We start from the raw sequence: 14,029 nt of genomic DNA, 5'->3' as shown, positions 1-14,029 counted from the left end.
GTGTGTGTATCTGTAGCTGGCTGCAATGTGTGTTGGGCGTATGCGTGTACACACGTGTGACTGTGTGCTTGTCACTAGGAGGTGGAGTAAGGTCCCCTACTGCAGTGGTTCTCAAACCTCTCCTTGGGTACCCCAAGATGTTTCACAATTTTGTTGTAGCCCTGAACTAACTCACCTGATTCACCTACTAGTCAAGGGCTTGATGATTAGTTGACAAGTTGAATCAGGTGTGCTAGCTGTGGAATAGTTCAAATACATGGAACGGCTGGGGGTCCCCGAGGAGAGGTTTGAGAACCACTGCCCTACTGTGCAGGCAGCCTCTCTGAAAACTGAGAGACAGGGTACAAATAGGCACTAATGATGATATTAAAGTTCAAGCTTTAGCCATCCCGCCTCTGGGTAAAACGACAGTGCCAGCCAGCTCCCCCTGTGCCATCTGCTGGGTTATGTGACGTCTGTGTTCTCCAATAATACAGCTGTGTAGTGCTAGGGCAAAACCCAAAAAGTTCACCCCTTGGGGTCCCCAGGTCTATGGGCCCTTGGCCATGAGCTTGTAGACATGAAAAACGTTGGCATTTGAAGATCCAATAAATGGGGCATCAAACTTTTATAGAAAGCATTGCCTTCCTTTTATGAGTCAGGATAGCGGCCAGGCGTAAACATTGTTCTACAGAGCACTGGTAGCCTTTGAAGCCTGCTGGGTCCAGACAGTCAGACATCTCTGGCTGAATCACCTAATTGCGCGTGAGCATAGGGGCTTTTGTGATTGGTTAAGAGGAGTCACCTGCACAGGTGAAACGGATTGGCAATCAAGACATAATTGTAAACAATAAAAATATCAATCTTTATTTCTATGACATAGCATATCAAAGATAAACCATACTCTCATCATACTATAACAAATTACACAATAACTATACAACAGTAAACGTATTACCTTTTGTAATTTTTGATGTTATGTAAGATACATTGCTGAATGAATAGTACTCTTGGTTTTGACCTCTGTCCATTAGTTTTTGGCTGAGTGAAGAATTGTGTTTGGCTGAATGGCACATTTATGACTTTTTGGAATAAACGTTTAGTAGGGAAGCTAAGGGAGTTATACATTGACTACACCGGGAATGCAAAACTGTCGGGGAACTAAATATTATTTCAAGCTGTGTATGTAGGCTACATATTCAACCTACCTGTAGTCCTATTCTGTAACATGTCCAAAAAGACAGAACATAAATCTAGATTCATACAATTCTCTATAAATACAGGGGAGACAAAGCGTGAGGGCAAACAAATACAACCAAAGAGGGTCTCTATAGATTTTCCATCCTCTCTGGTACAACTACTCTCTGAGAACAACGGGCGTGTGTAGGCCGACTGGTAGGCTATATGAATATCAAACTCAATTAAAAAGTGAGTACATAACAAGCATAAATATATATTTATAAATCAATTCTATATATTTGCTTCTCTTTAAAACAGAAATGGCATTTATTTGGTTTAGAGAAAGGTCCGATAGCATAGGGATGTCTGTTCCCTACATCCCCACCATCCAGATAATAAACAATACAATATTATAACACAACAGTAAATGTAAAATGCACTGTATGCATGAACATGATACGTTTAACATATGACATTGGCATATTGACAGGATGGTTTGGCAAGAGGTCTTAAAGATATGAAAACACAATTGAAAAAGAAAGGGATTTCAAAGCTGCTCCACACCGCATTGCTGCTTTTCTGGGCAGTGCAGATGTGTCAAAACATACAAAGTACCTAAACCCTTCCCACCCCTACCTCCCAATATCTCCCATATCTAGACAACACTATACAGCACAACACACACGTAGAACAGGTCATTTCGACCAGTTATTTCTAGTTTAGCTAAATGATGATGTGCTATACTTAGATAGCTGTTCTGTACACATCTGTATGCTATACTATTGTGGCATCCCATCTCCCTAGGGGACATATTGTACTGTTTACCCAACAGCTCTGACCTACAACTACCTACACTAGAAATGTCAGGTAACAGAAACTCTGTTTTGGCAGTTGGTCATGTAAGAATTGTTATTGGTACCCTCTTTGGAGTGTATACAGTTTATGTCAGCCAGTTTTGATGGGTGTTGGTGTGTGTGGATGTGTGTGTGTGTCACATGTGTGTCACGTGGTGTGTTTGCATGTTTGTGTGTGGTGTGTCACAGTATGCCAACCATTTTATATATATATATATATATATATATATATATATATATATATATATATATATATATATATATATATATATACACACACACGTGTGTGTGTGTGTCTGTGTGTGTGTTTCTGCAGGTGGTCAGACGTCTACATCTCATGGGTCAGGACTTGGTGCTGTGCTGCCACCCCATTGGCCTGCTGTGGCTGTGGGTTGACCAGTGTGTTGAGTGGCTGGCCATTGGGCTGGGCGTTGGTCTCATTTAGCCTGCGGACGCGGTACACCTCATAGTGGATGCTACTGGTGATGTCCTTGATGTTCTGCATGTGGGTCCTGACAGAGAGGAAACGAAGATGGGGATTTAGTGAGAAATGTTACCCAGAGAAACATCAAGCGTCATCAAAACACCGCTCAAACACAGTCCTAAATCACAAGTGAATTACTCATTATCCCCATCACTTAAAACCCTGTTAATATTCACCTGATGAGAAGGTCTCGCAGATAGGCAAACTCGCAGTGTGCAATGTTCTCAACTGCAAAAAGAAAAAAAAAGATGTTTTTTTTACATTCTATAGGATAAACAGCAAGTGTTTTTTGTTTACAGTTACTTAAATAATATTCAATCCAATAGCCCACGTACCAAATATTTTGTGTATCAAGGTGTGTATATTTATGCATAGTCACTTTAACTCTACCCACATGTACATATTACCTCAACTAGCCGGTGCCCCCGCACATTGACTCTGCACCGGTACCCCCCTGTATATAGCCTCCCTACTGTTATTTTATTTTACTTCTGCTCTTTTTTTCTCAACACTTTTTTGTTGTTGTTGTTTTATTTTACTTTTTTATTAAAAAATAAATGCATTGTTGGTTAAGGGCTGTAAGTAAGCATTTCACGGTAATGTCTACACCTGTTGTATTCGGGGCATGTGGCAAATACATTTTTATTTGATTTATAACAAGTTCAATGCCGTGTGCTATTCTACACTCTGCCACAAGATGGGAGTGTTGCGCCAAAGACAGGTCAAGGATGCCCATTTAACTTGACATCTGCAGCAATGTTCTTAAATCAAGATTACACCCTCCACTACAAGTAATTTAATACATCTAGGCCCCCTTAGCAAGTCAGACAGTTTAACAAACTCTCCATGACAATTTGCTGGAGTCCACAAAGGGTCCAACACATGTTTGAATGATAGATTATGTCAAGTCCACAAAATGAAAAAGGAGAGCTATTTATGTGAAATCGCAGCGCAGGAAATTACATTTCATCCCTCCTAGGGAGGGGCAGGGGAGAGGAGGGGGGGAGAAGAGGGTGCTGCTGTGTAACCACCATAGTCTGTGAGTGATTAATGTGGTGGTAGGTCTCCCTTAATTTAAAACCAGGCTGGTCTCTCTTTACAAACAGGGGATTAACACAAGAACCCATGTCAAACACACAGAGACGGACACGTTTTATATATGTTGCTGTATAGGTACCAGCCCTCTAGATATGTATGACTGTTATGGAATGGAATGAGGAGGAAGAACGGTAGCGAATGTGAAAGAGGGAATGACATTGGGGCAGCGGTAGAGACGTGCCCAGCAGCTTCCTCTCCCTTTCTCCCTCCCTCCCTCCCTCCCTCCCTCCCTCCCTCCATCCCTCCATCCCTCCATCCCTCTCTCCCACTGCCTGAGCTGGCTGGGCTAGATTCATTGTTCCCTCAGCCAGGGGACAACCACATTTCCCACTTTTATCACATCCATGCTATCACAAACACACCTTTGTCTTAGAGTTCAATTACAGTCCATGGGTGTTTTAAAGACACCTTGACAGTTCAAGAGCAGGTCCTAAGTACTAGAACACTAGAAGGCTGTGTATGCTATGCTCACTGGTTGTTTGGTCCTTTGAACACACCTAACAGCAACAGAGGTCCAGAATAATATTGCTGTGCATCAGCCGTCTGTCTACAAGTGTGGAGTGATGAGAGGAGCATTCACCAAGGGCCAAGAGGGGCCCTGGAGGGGCCAGGTGCAATCTGGGAAGGAGACAGTCAGCCCTCCAGTGAACAGGAGCTGTGACATTCCTCTCTTTCCCCCTCTCTCTCTAGACCTCCTCCTTCTCTTTGTCCTCCACATCATCACCTTCCTTAGATGCCACCCCCCCCCTTCAGGGTCAAGAACACTCACTTGGTACGACCCCCTTCTTGGTAGTAAGAGTGCTCAGTGCAGTCCAAAAAACATAAACACTGTATGGAAGTTGTTACTGTGAATTGGTGTGTGTGTGTGTGTGGTACAGTATCTTTGTCTGTGCACATTTCTCCCACTGTGTTATGGATGCAGACAGGTCAGTAGATCCTCCTTGTGTCTGTGACTTAAAAATGTCTTTAGTCACAGACCAGAGAAACGTGGATATGAGAAACACTTGCTCATAGTCACACAAAAGACTACATCATTTGGCTGGGATTTAAACATGTACTGGTAGCAGTAACATGCATGGTTGATCCACTGTACTGTGCAGTCCAATCAGGCAATGGCAAATCTGCTTCAACCCATTTTACATGATTCATTTGACAGGGATAGTAATGGATGTGTGTGTGTTGAATTACCTTCTATGGTGCCCCACTTTGTTTTTCTGCCCAGAAGCTTCTTTCCATTGACCTGGTACTCCTGGTCGCTCCCCACCACAGCAAATGGGATCATCTCCTATGACACACACAACTCATGGTTTAAGACCAACAATGCTTTATAATGAATCCATGCGTCGGTCGGTCAGTGGTGTGTGTGAGTGTGTGCGTATTTACAACACTGTAAACCCACCCTGATCTTATCATTGGTCATCCTGTCGTCAGCGTCCTCGTCAAACTCCTTCTGAGGGTAGACGTCGATCCCGTTGGCTCGCAGCTCTTCCCTGATCTGCACAAACATAAAACAGAAACACGTCACAATCTAACACCAGGTTGCAGTGTTACATCAATGTACTGTAGAACAGCACCAAGTCATCTAGTCCTGGAGGTGGAGGAGTGTGTCCTGCCCAGTACAACACACAACAAAGCCTTTCACTCACCACCAGGCGAAAGACTTGGCTGAGACTTGTGTCACATCAGAATCCATCAACAGTAAGTAAGCTTACTCATTCTTCCAACTCAACTTTCACTGGCTAACTGCCAACAATAAAAACATAAATTATTCATGCAGATAGCCAGATTGTTAGACCAGTATGAGGTCACCATGACTGAAAATATAACAGAATAGGAAATGACTGACTACAATTCTAGTGTAGCTCACTGAGTCCATCATAAACACTGCTAAGGCTGGTTTTGATGTTAAATGATCTAGAGTGTTCCCTAACATGGAGGGTTAATGTGGAGGTTAACCACTATTATACAAATATACAGCCAGACATTGAGGTTTACAAAATGGCCGCCTTTCTTCTTCTATGACTTTATAATGACTGGAACACAGACAAGAGAGAGTGAGAATGACTTCTGCCAGCGGTGATGGCCTTTAAATTAATGACCGTTCCGCTCACAATTACTACTTTGACAGTTTCCACTCGGTCGATGATGAACAGGTTTTCTAAATTTCTCTGTTTATACTTTTTGGAAAGTTTAAACTTTAACTTTCTCAGCCTTAGGCCTACATTATAAGCCTACAACAGTCGGGGGAACCTGAACAGAGCACACACATGCAAGCCCGCACTAACTGTTGGACACAGAGGGTAAAACAATAAAAAGCTTGTTCCCTTTGCTTGCATGTCAACTGCTGCAGGGAACAGAGAACAAGAAAGAAACGTCAAAAAAACAGTAAGATCACAATCCCAGGGTCGTACATTGCCCAGCCCATGCAGCCAACCAAAACAAGCAGGGTTACAAGCCCCAGAGCTTCACCTCGCTCTGCCTTGTTCTCATTGGCCATTGTCGGGGGAAACGGTAGCCAAGTCGCCCAGTGTGTTTCCTCCACCAGAATTAATAAAGCTGTGTCGCAGGAGGCCAGAGAGAGGGAGACTAGCGTCCCTCGAATGTGTGTGTGTGTGCGTGTTCCTTTCTTCTCCCACACTGACCACTGGCCAACAAACACACACTGGACAGAGGGGGGTGCAGAGGCCTTTTTAAACTAAGCCAAGCAGGTCCTTTAGGCCTGTGTATCTTGGTATAGTGCAGATTTCAAGACACAGCAGGAAGAGAAAGCAGCAACTGAGAATTCCATCGAAGTTGGCCTCTATACCATAGACATGAGTCATCAACAGAAATGGCTGTGCTTTCTTTCATGGAGGAGTAGCTACTAGACGGACCACCACTGGACAGCCTCTACCAAGTCGTTTCTAGACAGCCTCTACCAAGTAGTTACTAGACAGCCTCTACCAAGTAGTTACTAGACAGCCTCTACCAAGTAGTTACTAGACAGCCTCTACCAAGTAGTTACTAGACAGCCTCTACCAAGTATTTACTAGACAGCCTCTACCAAGTAGTTACTAGACAGCCTCTACCAAGTAGTTACTAGACAGCCTCTACCAAGTAGTTTCTAGACAACCTCTACCAAGTAGTTTCTAGACAGACTCTACCAAGTAGTTTCTAGACAGCCTCTACCAAGTAGTTTCTAGACAGCCTCTACCAAGTAGTTTCTAGACAGCCTCTACCAAGTAGTTACTAGACAGCCTCTACCAAGTAGTTACTAGACAGCCTCTACCAAGTAGTTCCTAGACAGCCTCTACCAAGTAGTTCCTAGACAGACTCTACCAAGTAGTTTCTAGACAGCCTCTACCAAGTAGTTACTAGACAGTCTCTACCAAGTAGTTTCTAGACAACCTCTACCAAGTAGTTTCTAGACAGACTCTACCAAGTAGTTTCTAGACAGACTCTACCAAGTAGTTTCTAGACAGACTCTACCAAGTAGTTTCTAGACAGACTCTACCAAGTAGTTTCTAGACAGACTCTACCAAGTAGTTTCTAGACAGACTCTACCAAGTGCTGCATAACCCTTACCCTAAACTCTGGAGGGGAACTCCTCATCTGAGGTCCTGTGGTTGTTTCTCCATCTACTGTACCCAGTAGCTTCTTGCTAATAAGAGACTAGCCTGCTACAGTACAGCTGCCTCTGAGGTTTAAAGTAAGCTGGAATACTGTGCTGTAAATAAATAACTTCTTAGAATGCTCCTTTCTGGCTAAAAACATCAGTTGTTAAGTGTTCCAGGGTTTCATACCGCTACTCCCTAGACTGGGCAGAGTACAGTAGTTCATCCAGATGGCTGCTGTTTGTAATGACTGGCATGGCTTCATACCGGCCTGTGTGTGTTCTTACCCTCGTGTTACCCTGCTGTAAAGGCCTAATGCCAGCCCAGGTCAGGTTGTTGTAGTGCAAAAGGGACTAGTTTAAAAGCAAATCTACAGATCAATGTCATAGGCTATTTGTGTACACACACGTGCATGTATACACATTACGCACGTGCACACACCTTACCGTCTGTTTGAAGAAGTCCCTCTCTTCCAGGGTGAGTGTGTCTGCCTTAGCGATGACAGGGACTATGTTGACCACTTTACTCAGACGACTCATAAACTCCACATCCAGGGGCCTCAGACTGGAGAGAGACAACATGGAGGGAGAGAGAGAGGGGGGAGAAGGAGAGAGAGAGAAATATGTTAATAAGATAACTTCAAGAGTAAAGGAGATATTTTCTTGGTAGGTTACATTGTAATGCAGCACTGTGGTATAATTGAAAACACATCCAAAACGTGTATTCAATCACAAAATACATTTATTTTGAGACGTATGATAAAGCAGTGTATTGTGAGGGAATATATGTCACATCCACTGAAGACTCTTCAGTCATAGATGATATGAGACAGATATACCACTAGGGGGAAATGATGGTCCACTGTCTATTCTTTTCTGATCAATGACAATGTGATTGTGCAGCAGTGTGCCAGTATAATCCTAGTTCTCAAATTTAAAAAGCAAATCACAACCTCTTTCCAAGGTTAAACACAAAATGGTTAAGAACTGAAACTGATATAAGCCTGCAAACAGATAATGGTCCTCTCAAGATGTTCCTCATGGATGGCAGTTCTGGGAGCTAGAATGTGTGGGATAATGCAATTAAATACATATCTATATTGAGCAGAATGTGATGAGGAACCTTGACCTCATATGACCACTCACACAAAGCTTGTGCATCCTACTCTGGATCTCAAGTCTTAGAGCTTCACTATCTACTCTCTCCTATAAAACTTCTGTCTTCCCCATCTCATCTCTTTCCTATATACTCTCTCTTCTCTGTTTTCTCAGAGGAGAATTCCTGAGAATATTCAGGCTATAGCTAGCCTGGCTGTGGTTCTGGTTGTTCCATATCGAGTATGCCTAGACTCTGAAACACATTTATTCAACATTGAAAATATGAATATGAATATCTCAAATTCACCCTTTTTGATTTTGTTCATTTTAAGACATAGTTTGGAACAATGCACTACAAGTACATGACATTTACAGAGTGGGCTCTTTGATCATTTTGAATTTCTGCTAATTGTATGAGCATCACCATAGTTAGCCTGGCAATGCCTCTGGTTTTCCCTCCTCTTCCTCCTCCCTCCTCCTCCTCTACTTTCTCCTTTCTATATGCTCCCTCTCTTTCCCCCCCAATCTCTTCTCAGTCTCTCTCTTTCTTATGGTATCACCACTCTCCGCTTGGCTGGCAGTAGTGCCTCTGGTTGTTCCCCTCTCCAGCTCCTCCTCCTGCTCTCCTCTCCCCTCCAATTATCCCAGCCATGCCGGGTCACCCTGGTTCAAAGACCTGGAGCAGCTGGAGTGTCGAGGGGCCACCTCAGGAGAGAGGAGAGACATGCACACGGAACACTGAACGGGGCGGAAACAGAGAACCGTACACGTGTCAAGTCCGAGAGAGACTGGTAAGAGAGAGAGAGAGGAAGAGAACACCACTTCATGTTAAGGGACAGAAAATGAAAGAGAGGGATGGTGTGAGAGAGATCCCCAATAGACCAATGATGCAGCTCTCCTGGGCTCCTCCTATAATGTGATCTACTGTTCCTTTCAGGAGTCGTGACCTCAGCTTTGTGGACTGTAAGTCAGACACACACGTGTTACATGTGCATCAGTGTTATGTCCACACATCTGTAAATACATACTGTAGATGTTTGACTATGAAGATGTTCACACGCTTCTGAACAAATAGATGAGAGGTTACAAATTGACGCACTGCACAGATAGACATGCACATGTCCACACACAATATAGCCATACTCCAGTTCTCTAGTTAAATGGGAAATTATCAACAAAAAGGTCAACACACACATGAAATGCACTCCTACACACTAAACATATGTACGCAGACACACGCCATATGCTCAAATTTCCACTTCAAAAGGGAAGTAGTCAACTTGGTAGCTGTGTCTGCAGAGGGAGGGCTGAGCTGTCACTGCTAATTCTCTGAAAGCTGTTCTGTGGTCAAAATGGAAGCTACCATACAGAGGAAGGGGGTGACCACACTGTAGACAGCTCTCTTCTTCCTTCCTCTTTCTCTGATGCCTTTGAAACCACCTCACGGGTCAAGAGAGTCCGAGTGCAACATTGCCTGGCGTAACCGTGGGATACCCTGGTAGTTCTCAAGGAAAGCATCCTTCATGAGGTAACAAGAGGACAGCATTGAGGGAAGGAGTCAAGACTGCATCAGCTTCCGTTGGCTACAGGTGCGACCAAAATGGCATCCTATTCCCTATATAGTGCACTACTTTTGGCCATAGCCCACAGAGAATAGGGTGCCATTTGGGACGCATACTACGTCTATCGAAAACCGGTCTAGCTACTAAAAGAGACAGCAAATTGCTGACACTTAAAGTACTCCTACTAACCCAAGGCCTAATACGTTCAAATTGCAGTCAAGAAGTTTGACAATAAAAACACAGAGCCACAACCATTGGGCTATAAAACTTGATATCTCTGCTATTATTTGGTAATATGGGATACCATATTACTGAATATTCAGCGGTGTCTACCATCGAATACTTTTTTTCTGCTTGGGATTTCTCCATTATGGACATAATGGCACCAAAGCATGGAGCTGTCCTAGACACATGGGTTGCTTCCCAAATGGTACCCTATTCCCTATGTAGTTCACTACTTTTGACCAGAGCCATAGGGGCCCTGCTCAAAACTTGTGGACTAAATTGGTAATAGGGTGTAATTTGGGACACAACCATGGCTTTGGCATTGTGTGTTAGTAATTGGTTACAGGCCCTTGTTGCAGACCTCAACCATAGAGGAGGAGTCATTTGTAAGAGCAATGAAGAGGAAAGAAGAATGGGAGTTGGAGTCTTTTGGTTTTGGGACAGTTTGGGAGAATTGTTCCAGAACTTTCGAGTCTAGACCATGAGCCAGGTTCATCCCACAGTAAGATCTATAGTGCTGTAAGAACACCATGACACCAGGGTTTCATCCTTAGATTGTCCTGTAGATGAGCATTGGCTACTGAACACATTAGTGTCTCTCCCCCATCCCGTGTCGTCCCATCTGCTTTTGCTGACTGTGTGTATGTTTTATACATCCCTATGTGTGTTGCTTGTGTTCTCTAGCCCAGTGCCAGGTTGTAGCTTCAGCCCCACAGTGAGTGGTGGTGAGTGGAGGAGTAGGACTTCCTCTTTGTACTCCTGCTCTGAAGTCTCCTGTTGGCAGTAAAGAAGATCCTACTTCCTGCTCCCCCCGTTTCCAGGCCTGATTAAGAGGGCCCTAGAGGGGACAGGTGCTTGGAAGCTTCCAAGAGAGCCTGTTTAGGGGGGTTTTAGGGGGACTGGCAGAGAGGGAGGGGATGGCAGGGGAAAAGAGGCATTTTAGCTTTTGTGACGAGAGAGAACGAGGGAAAAAGCCTTGGCTCATGCGAAAGAGGGTCTGGACAATGCACTGACTGTACAGCTGCCACATAGGCGGATACAACAACCCCCCCAATATGCAGCTGTGGTGTCATAAGGAGGAGGTGACGGAGTGTGTCAAACAGTGGGATACACACACTCAATACACTCCAGAGAATCACTAGTGGACAACTGTTCAGCTACAGGTCAAGGAAATTATGTGGGAGGATGGAAGAGACAATTTTGAGCCAGTAGATGGAGTCATGATATTTGCTCAGACGGGGTGTGTGTGTGTGTGTGTGTGTGTGTGTGTGTGTGTGCATGCAAGTCCACCCAGGGGGCACACAAGGACACTTTCATCCCTGTTAAATGAATCTAACAAACTGCAGACGTGAGTAAAGGGAACATTTGCTAAATCACTAGCAGAGCGGCAGGGAGCAATGTCGTTGGTATTATTAAGACATGAGAATGTGTCTTTGCAAATGTCATGAAAATTAAACAAATGGCCACCATCTGGGTGTTTAATACAATTCTGCTAGTAATGTATACATGTGTAGAAGACTGCAGGACGTTGACACAATCTTGTATGCTCTGAGACATACTGAAGTCACTTATCGATTTCCCCATCTATTAGAATAAACGCTTTTAACTTTGCATGAATGTCTAGGATTTTGATGTCTATATTTCGGTTGGTTAATATGAAGTAATTCTCTAATTTGCCAAGTCGCGGTTCCTGGTCACATACACAAATGTCTCCTAAATGCTTTGTTGTACATCATCTTAGTCTCCCTGGCACACCCTGCTTGCTTTCACAGTCTATAGGATTGGGTACACTAGTTTTCCCAGACAGTGGGTACTCTAGTTCCTAAAGTCAAAGGAGTCTTTGTGAAACCTGATTCCCAAAGCGATACCTCCGTGTCTCTGTGGACATGATGACTTCTACATGTGGTCGAAAGAAAAAGGGTGGTGGTCAGACTAGAGGAAGTGGTGAAGTCCCAGACGTGCTTGTGTGTGTGTGTGAGTGTGTGTGTCCATAACTCACCAGTGTCCAGTAGGTGGTATGAAGTACATGCAGCAGTGAACCCGTGAGTCTGGGATCCTCTTCTTCCTGTTGATGTTGATCTCTTCCTGCAGGTACTGCTCATACTGGTCGTTGATGAACTTCATGATTGGCTGCCAGCTGTTGGGGGGCATATGGGAAATGGAGTTCACAGACAGGCAACGACACATAGACATTCACTCTGTGGTAGGGATAAAAGAACTACAACTCACCAGTTCTCGTTGTTGATGTGGTCCCCAAAGCCGGGAGTGTCGATTACCGTTAGTTTCATCCTCACGCCCTTCTCTTCGATGTCTAGACAGAGAGACAGGAGAAATCCATGACATGTATTACATTGTTAATGTATACTGCATACCACAGATCTCTGTGTGTGTGTGTGTTACCGTGACTGATGGACTTGATCTCGATGGTCTTGGGGATCCTCTCCTCGGGGGTGGATACCACAGACTTCCTGCTGACCTTAGACTTGAACAGGGTGTTCATCAGGGTCGACTTCCCCAGCCCACTCTGACCTGTTAGGGACAAACACAGGGGGGTGAACTATAGGTCTGGACACACACATGTATTGGACACACACACAAAAAACAGAGGGGCTTTTCTTCAACCAAGAGGCTCTTCTAACCTGTTGTGAATGTACAATAGCTTTCCTGACTCTGAACAGAGACCCTACACACAAGTAATGTGAAAGATCGAGATAGGCAAAGAGTGTGTCCTCATGCACTCACTGACTATGACAATAGGGTCATTCCAGCCTGCTGTAAGTTCATTCTAGCCTGCTGTAGGGTCATTCTAGCCTGCTGTAGGGTCATTCCAGCCTGCTGTAGGGTCATTCCAGCCTGCTGTAGGGTCATTCCAGCCTGCTGTAGGGTCATTCCAGCCTGCTGGAGGACAGGTGGACCGGCAACACACTCCTCACCAAGACCCAGAAGAGGACTGGCCACCCCTCAGAGCCTGGTTCCTCTCTAGGTTTCTTCCTAGGTTCCTGCCTTTCTAGGGAGTCTTTCCTAGGCACTGTGCTTCTACATCTGCATTGCTTGCTGCTTGGGGTTTTAGGCTGGGTTCTGTATAAGCACTTTGTGACAACTGCTTATATACATACATTTGATTTATTCCTCTACCTCCCCATAGGCATCCATCAGCAGCAGGCCTGATAGTGGGCATCGGCAGCCCAGCCGTGCCAGCTTAATTAGCCTTTATGCATAGGGGACACTGCTGCGGTCTAAGAGGCTTTAGGGCTGGGATTAGGGTAATACATCTCATAGAGAGGCCTTACGAGATTGGAGTCTGATTACATCTCCACTGACCTTTCACACAATGCCTTTAGAGAGGGACAGAGAGTACTGCTGCTGTGTCATAGAAGAGCAGGGTTTACCAAACTCTGTCCTGGGGCTCCCCATGGGTGCACGTTTTGGTTTTTGCCCTAGCACATCACAGCTGATTCAAATAATTAAAGATGGATGATGAGTTGGTTATTTGAATCAGCTGTGCACCTGGGGGGTGGGCAGGACAGAGTTTTGGAAAAACTGTCATAGAGGATAGACAAAATGGCCACTTCAAAACCAATCAGAGTTAGGCATTTGTACAGTAGTAAAATGACTTCACATCAAGTGCTACCCTGTATACTGTAGGTCATTGGATCAACTATATCCCTGTAAAAGGACAACCTTATAAAATGTCTTCTTTATCTTAATCATCAGGACTTGATTCATAATCATACTGCTCATGTATATGGACAGATCATATGAACAGATAGGGACGCGTCAACAAGCAATAACCCTCTCTATTCTAACCTGGAATTTATCATGTGATTCCAATATCCACTATAACATGTATGTGCACAATTGCACAACATACCCTGGGCTTGTGAACACAACTATCACATTCACTACAGGTCTGCCTTTCTCCAACGTTACAACTCCAATTCAAGTGGGCACACGTTTC

At 44.3% G+C, this 14,029-nt stretch overlaps 1 protein-coding gene across 5 annotated transcripts in view; it reads right to left on the bottom strand.

Annotated features, from left to right (window-relative positions):
* Window positions 1-831: 831 nt before the first annotated feature.
* septin9b (septin 9b) overlaps window positions 832-14,029 on the bottom strand; it is a 77,676-nt gene continuing 64,478 nt past the window's right edge. For all 5 annotated transcript variants that reach the window (XM_084164520.1, XM_084164521.1, XM_084164519.1 and 2 more), the window contains 8 exons: window positions 12,472-12,600; window positions 12,301-12,382; window positions 12,071-12,208; window positions 7,634-7,751; window positions 4,994-5,089; window positions 4,783-4,879; window positions 2,673-2,724; window positions 832-2,524 (listed from right to left, as the gene is read on the bottom strand). In XM_084164520.1, the coding sequence (XP_084020646.1) occupies window positions 2,341-2,524; window positions 2,673-2,724; window positions 4,783-4,879; window positions 4,994-5,089; window positions 7,634-7,751; window positions 12,071-12,208; window positions 12,301-12,382; window positions 12,472-12,600 (896 nt within the window). In that variant the 3' untranslated portion in view covers window positions 832-2,340. The remainder of the gene's footprint in view (window positions 2,525-2,672; window positions 2,725-4,782; window positions 4,880-4,993; window positions 5,090-7,633; window positions 7,752-12,070; window positions 12,209-12,300; window positions 12,383-12,471; window positions 12,601-14,029) is intronic.

Source organism: Coregonus lavaretus (assembly GCF_964263955.1).
Source record: "Coregonus lavaretus genome assembly, chromosome: 6".
Taxonomy (NCBI): domain Eukaryota; kingdom Metazoa; phylum Chordata; class Actinopteri; order Salmoniformes; family Salmonidae; genus Coregonus; species Coregonus lavaretus.
This window is presented reverse-complemented; position numbering and strand designations above follow the sequence as displayed.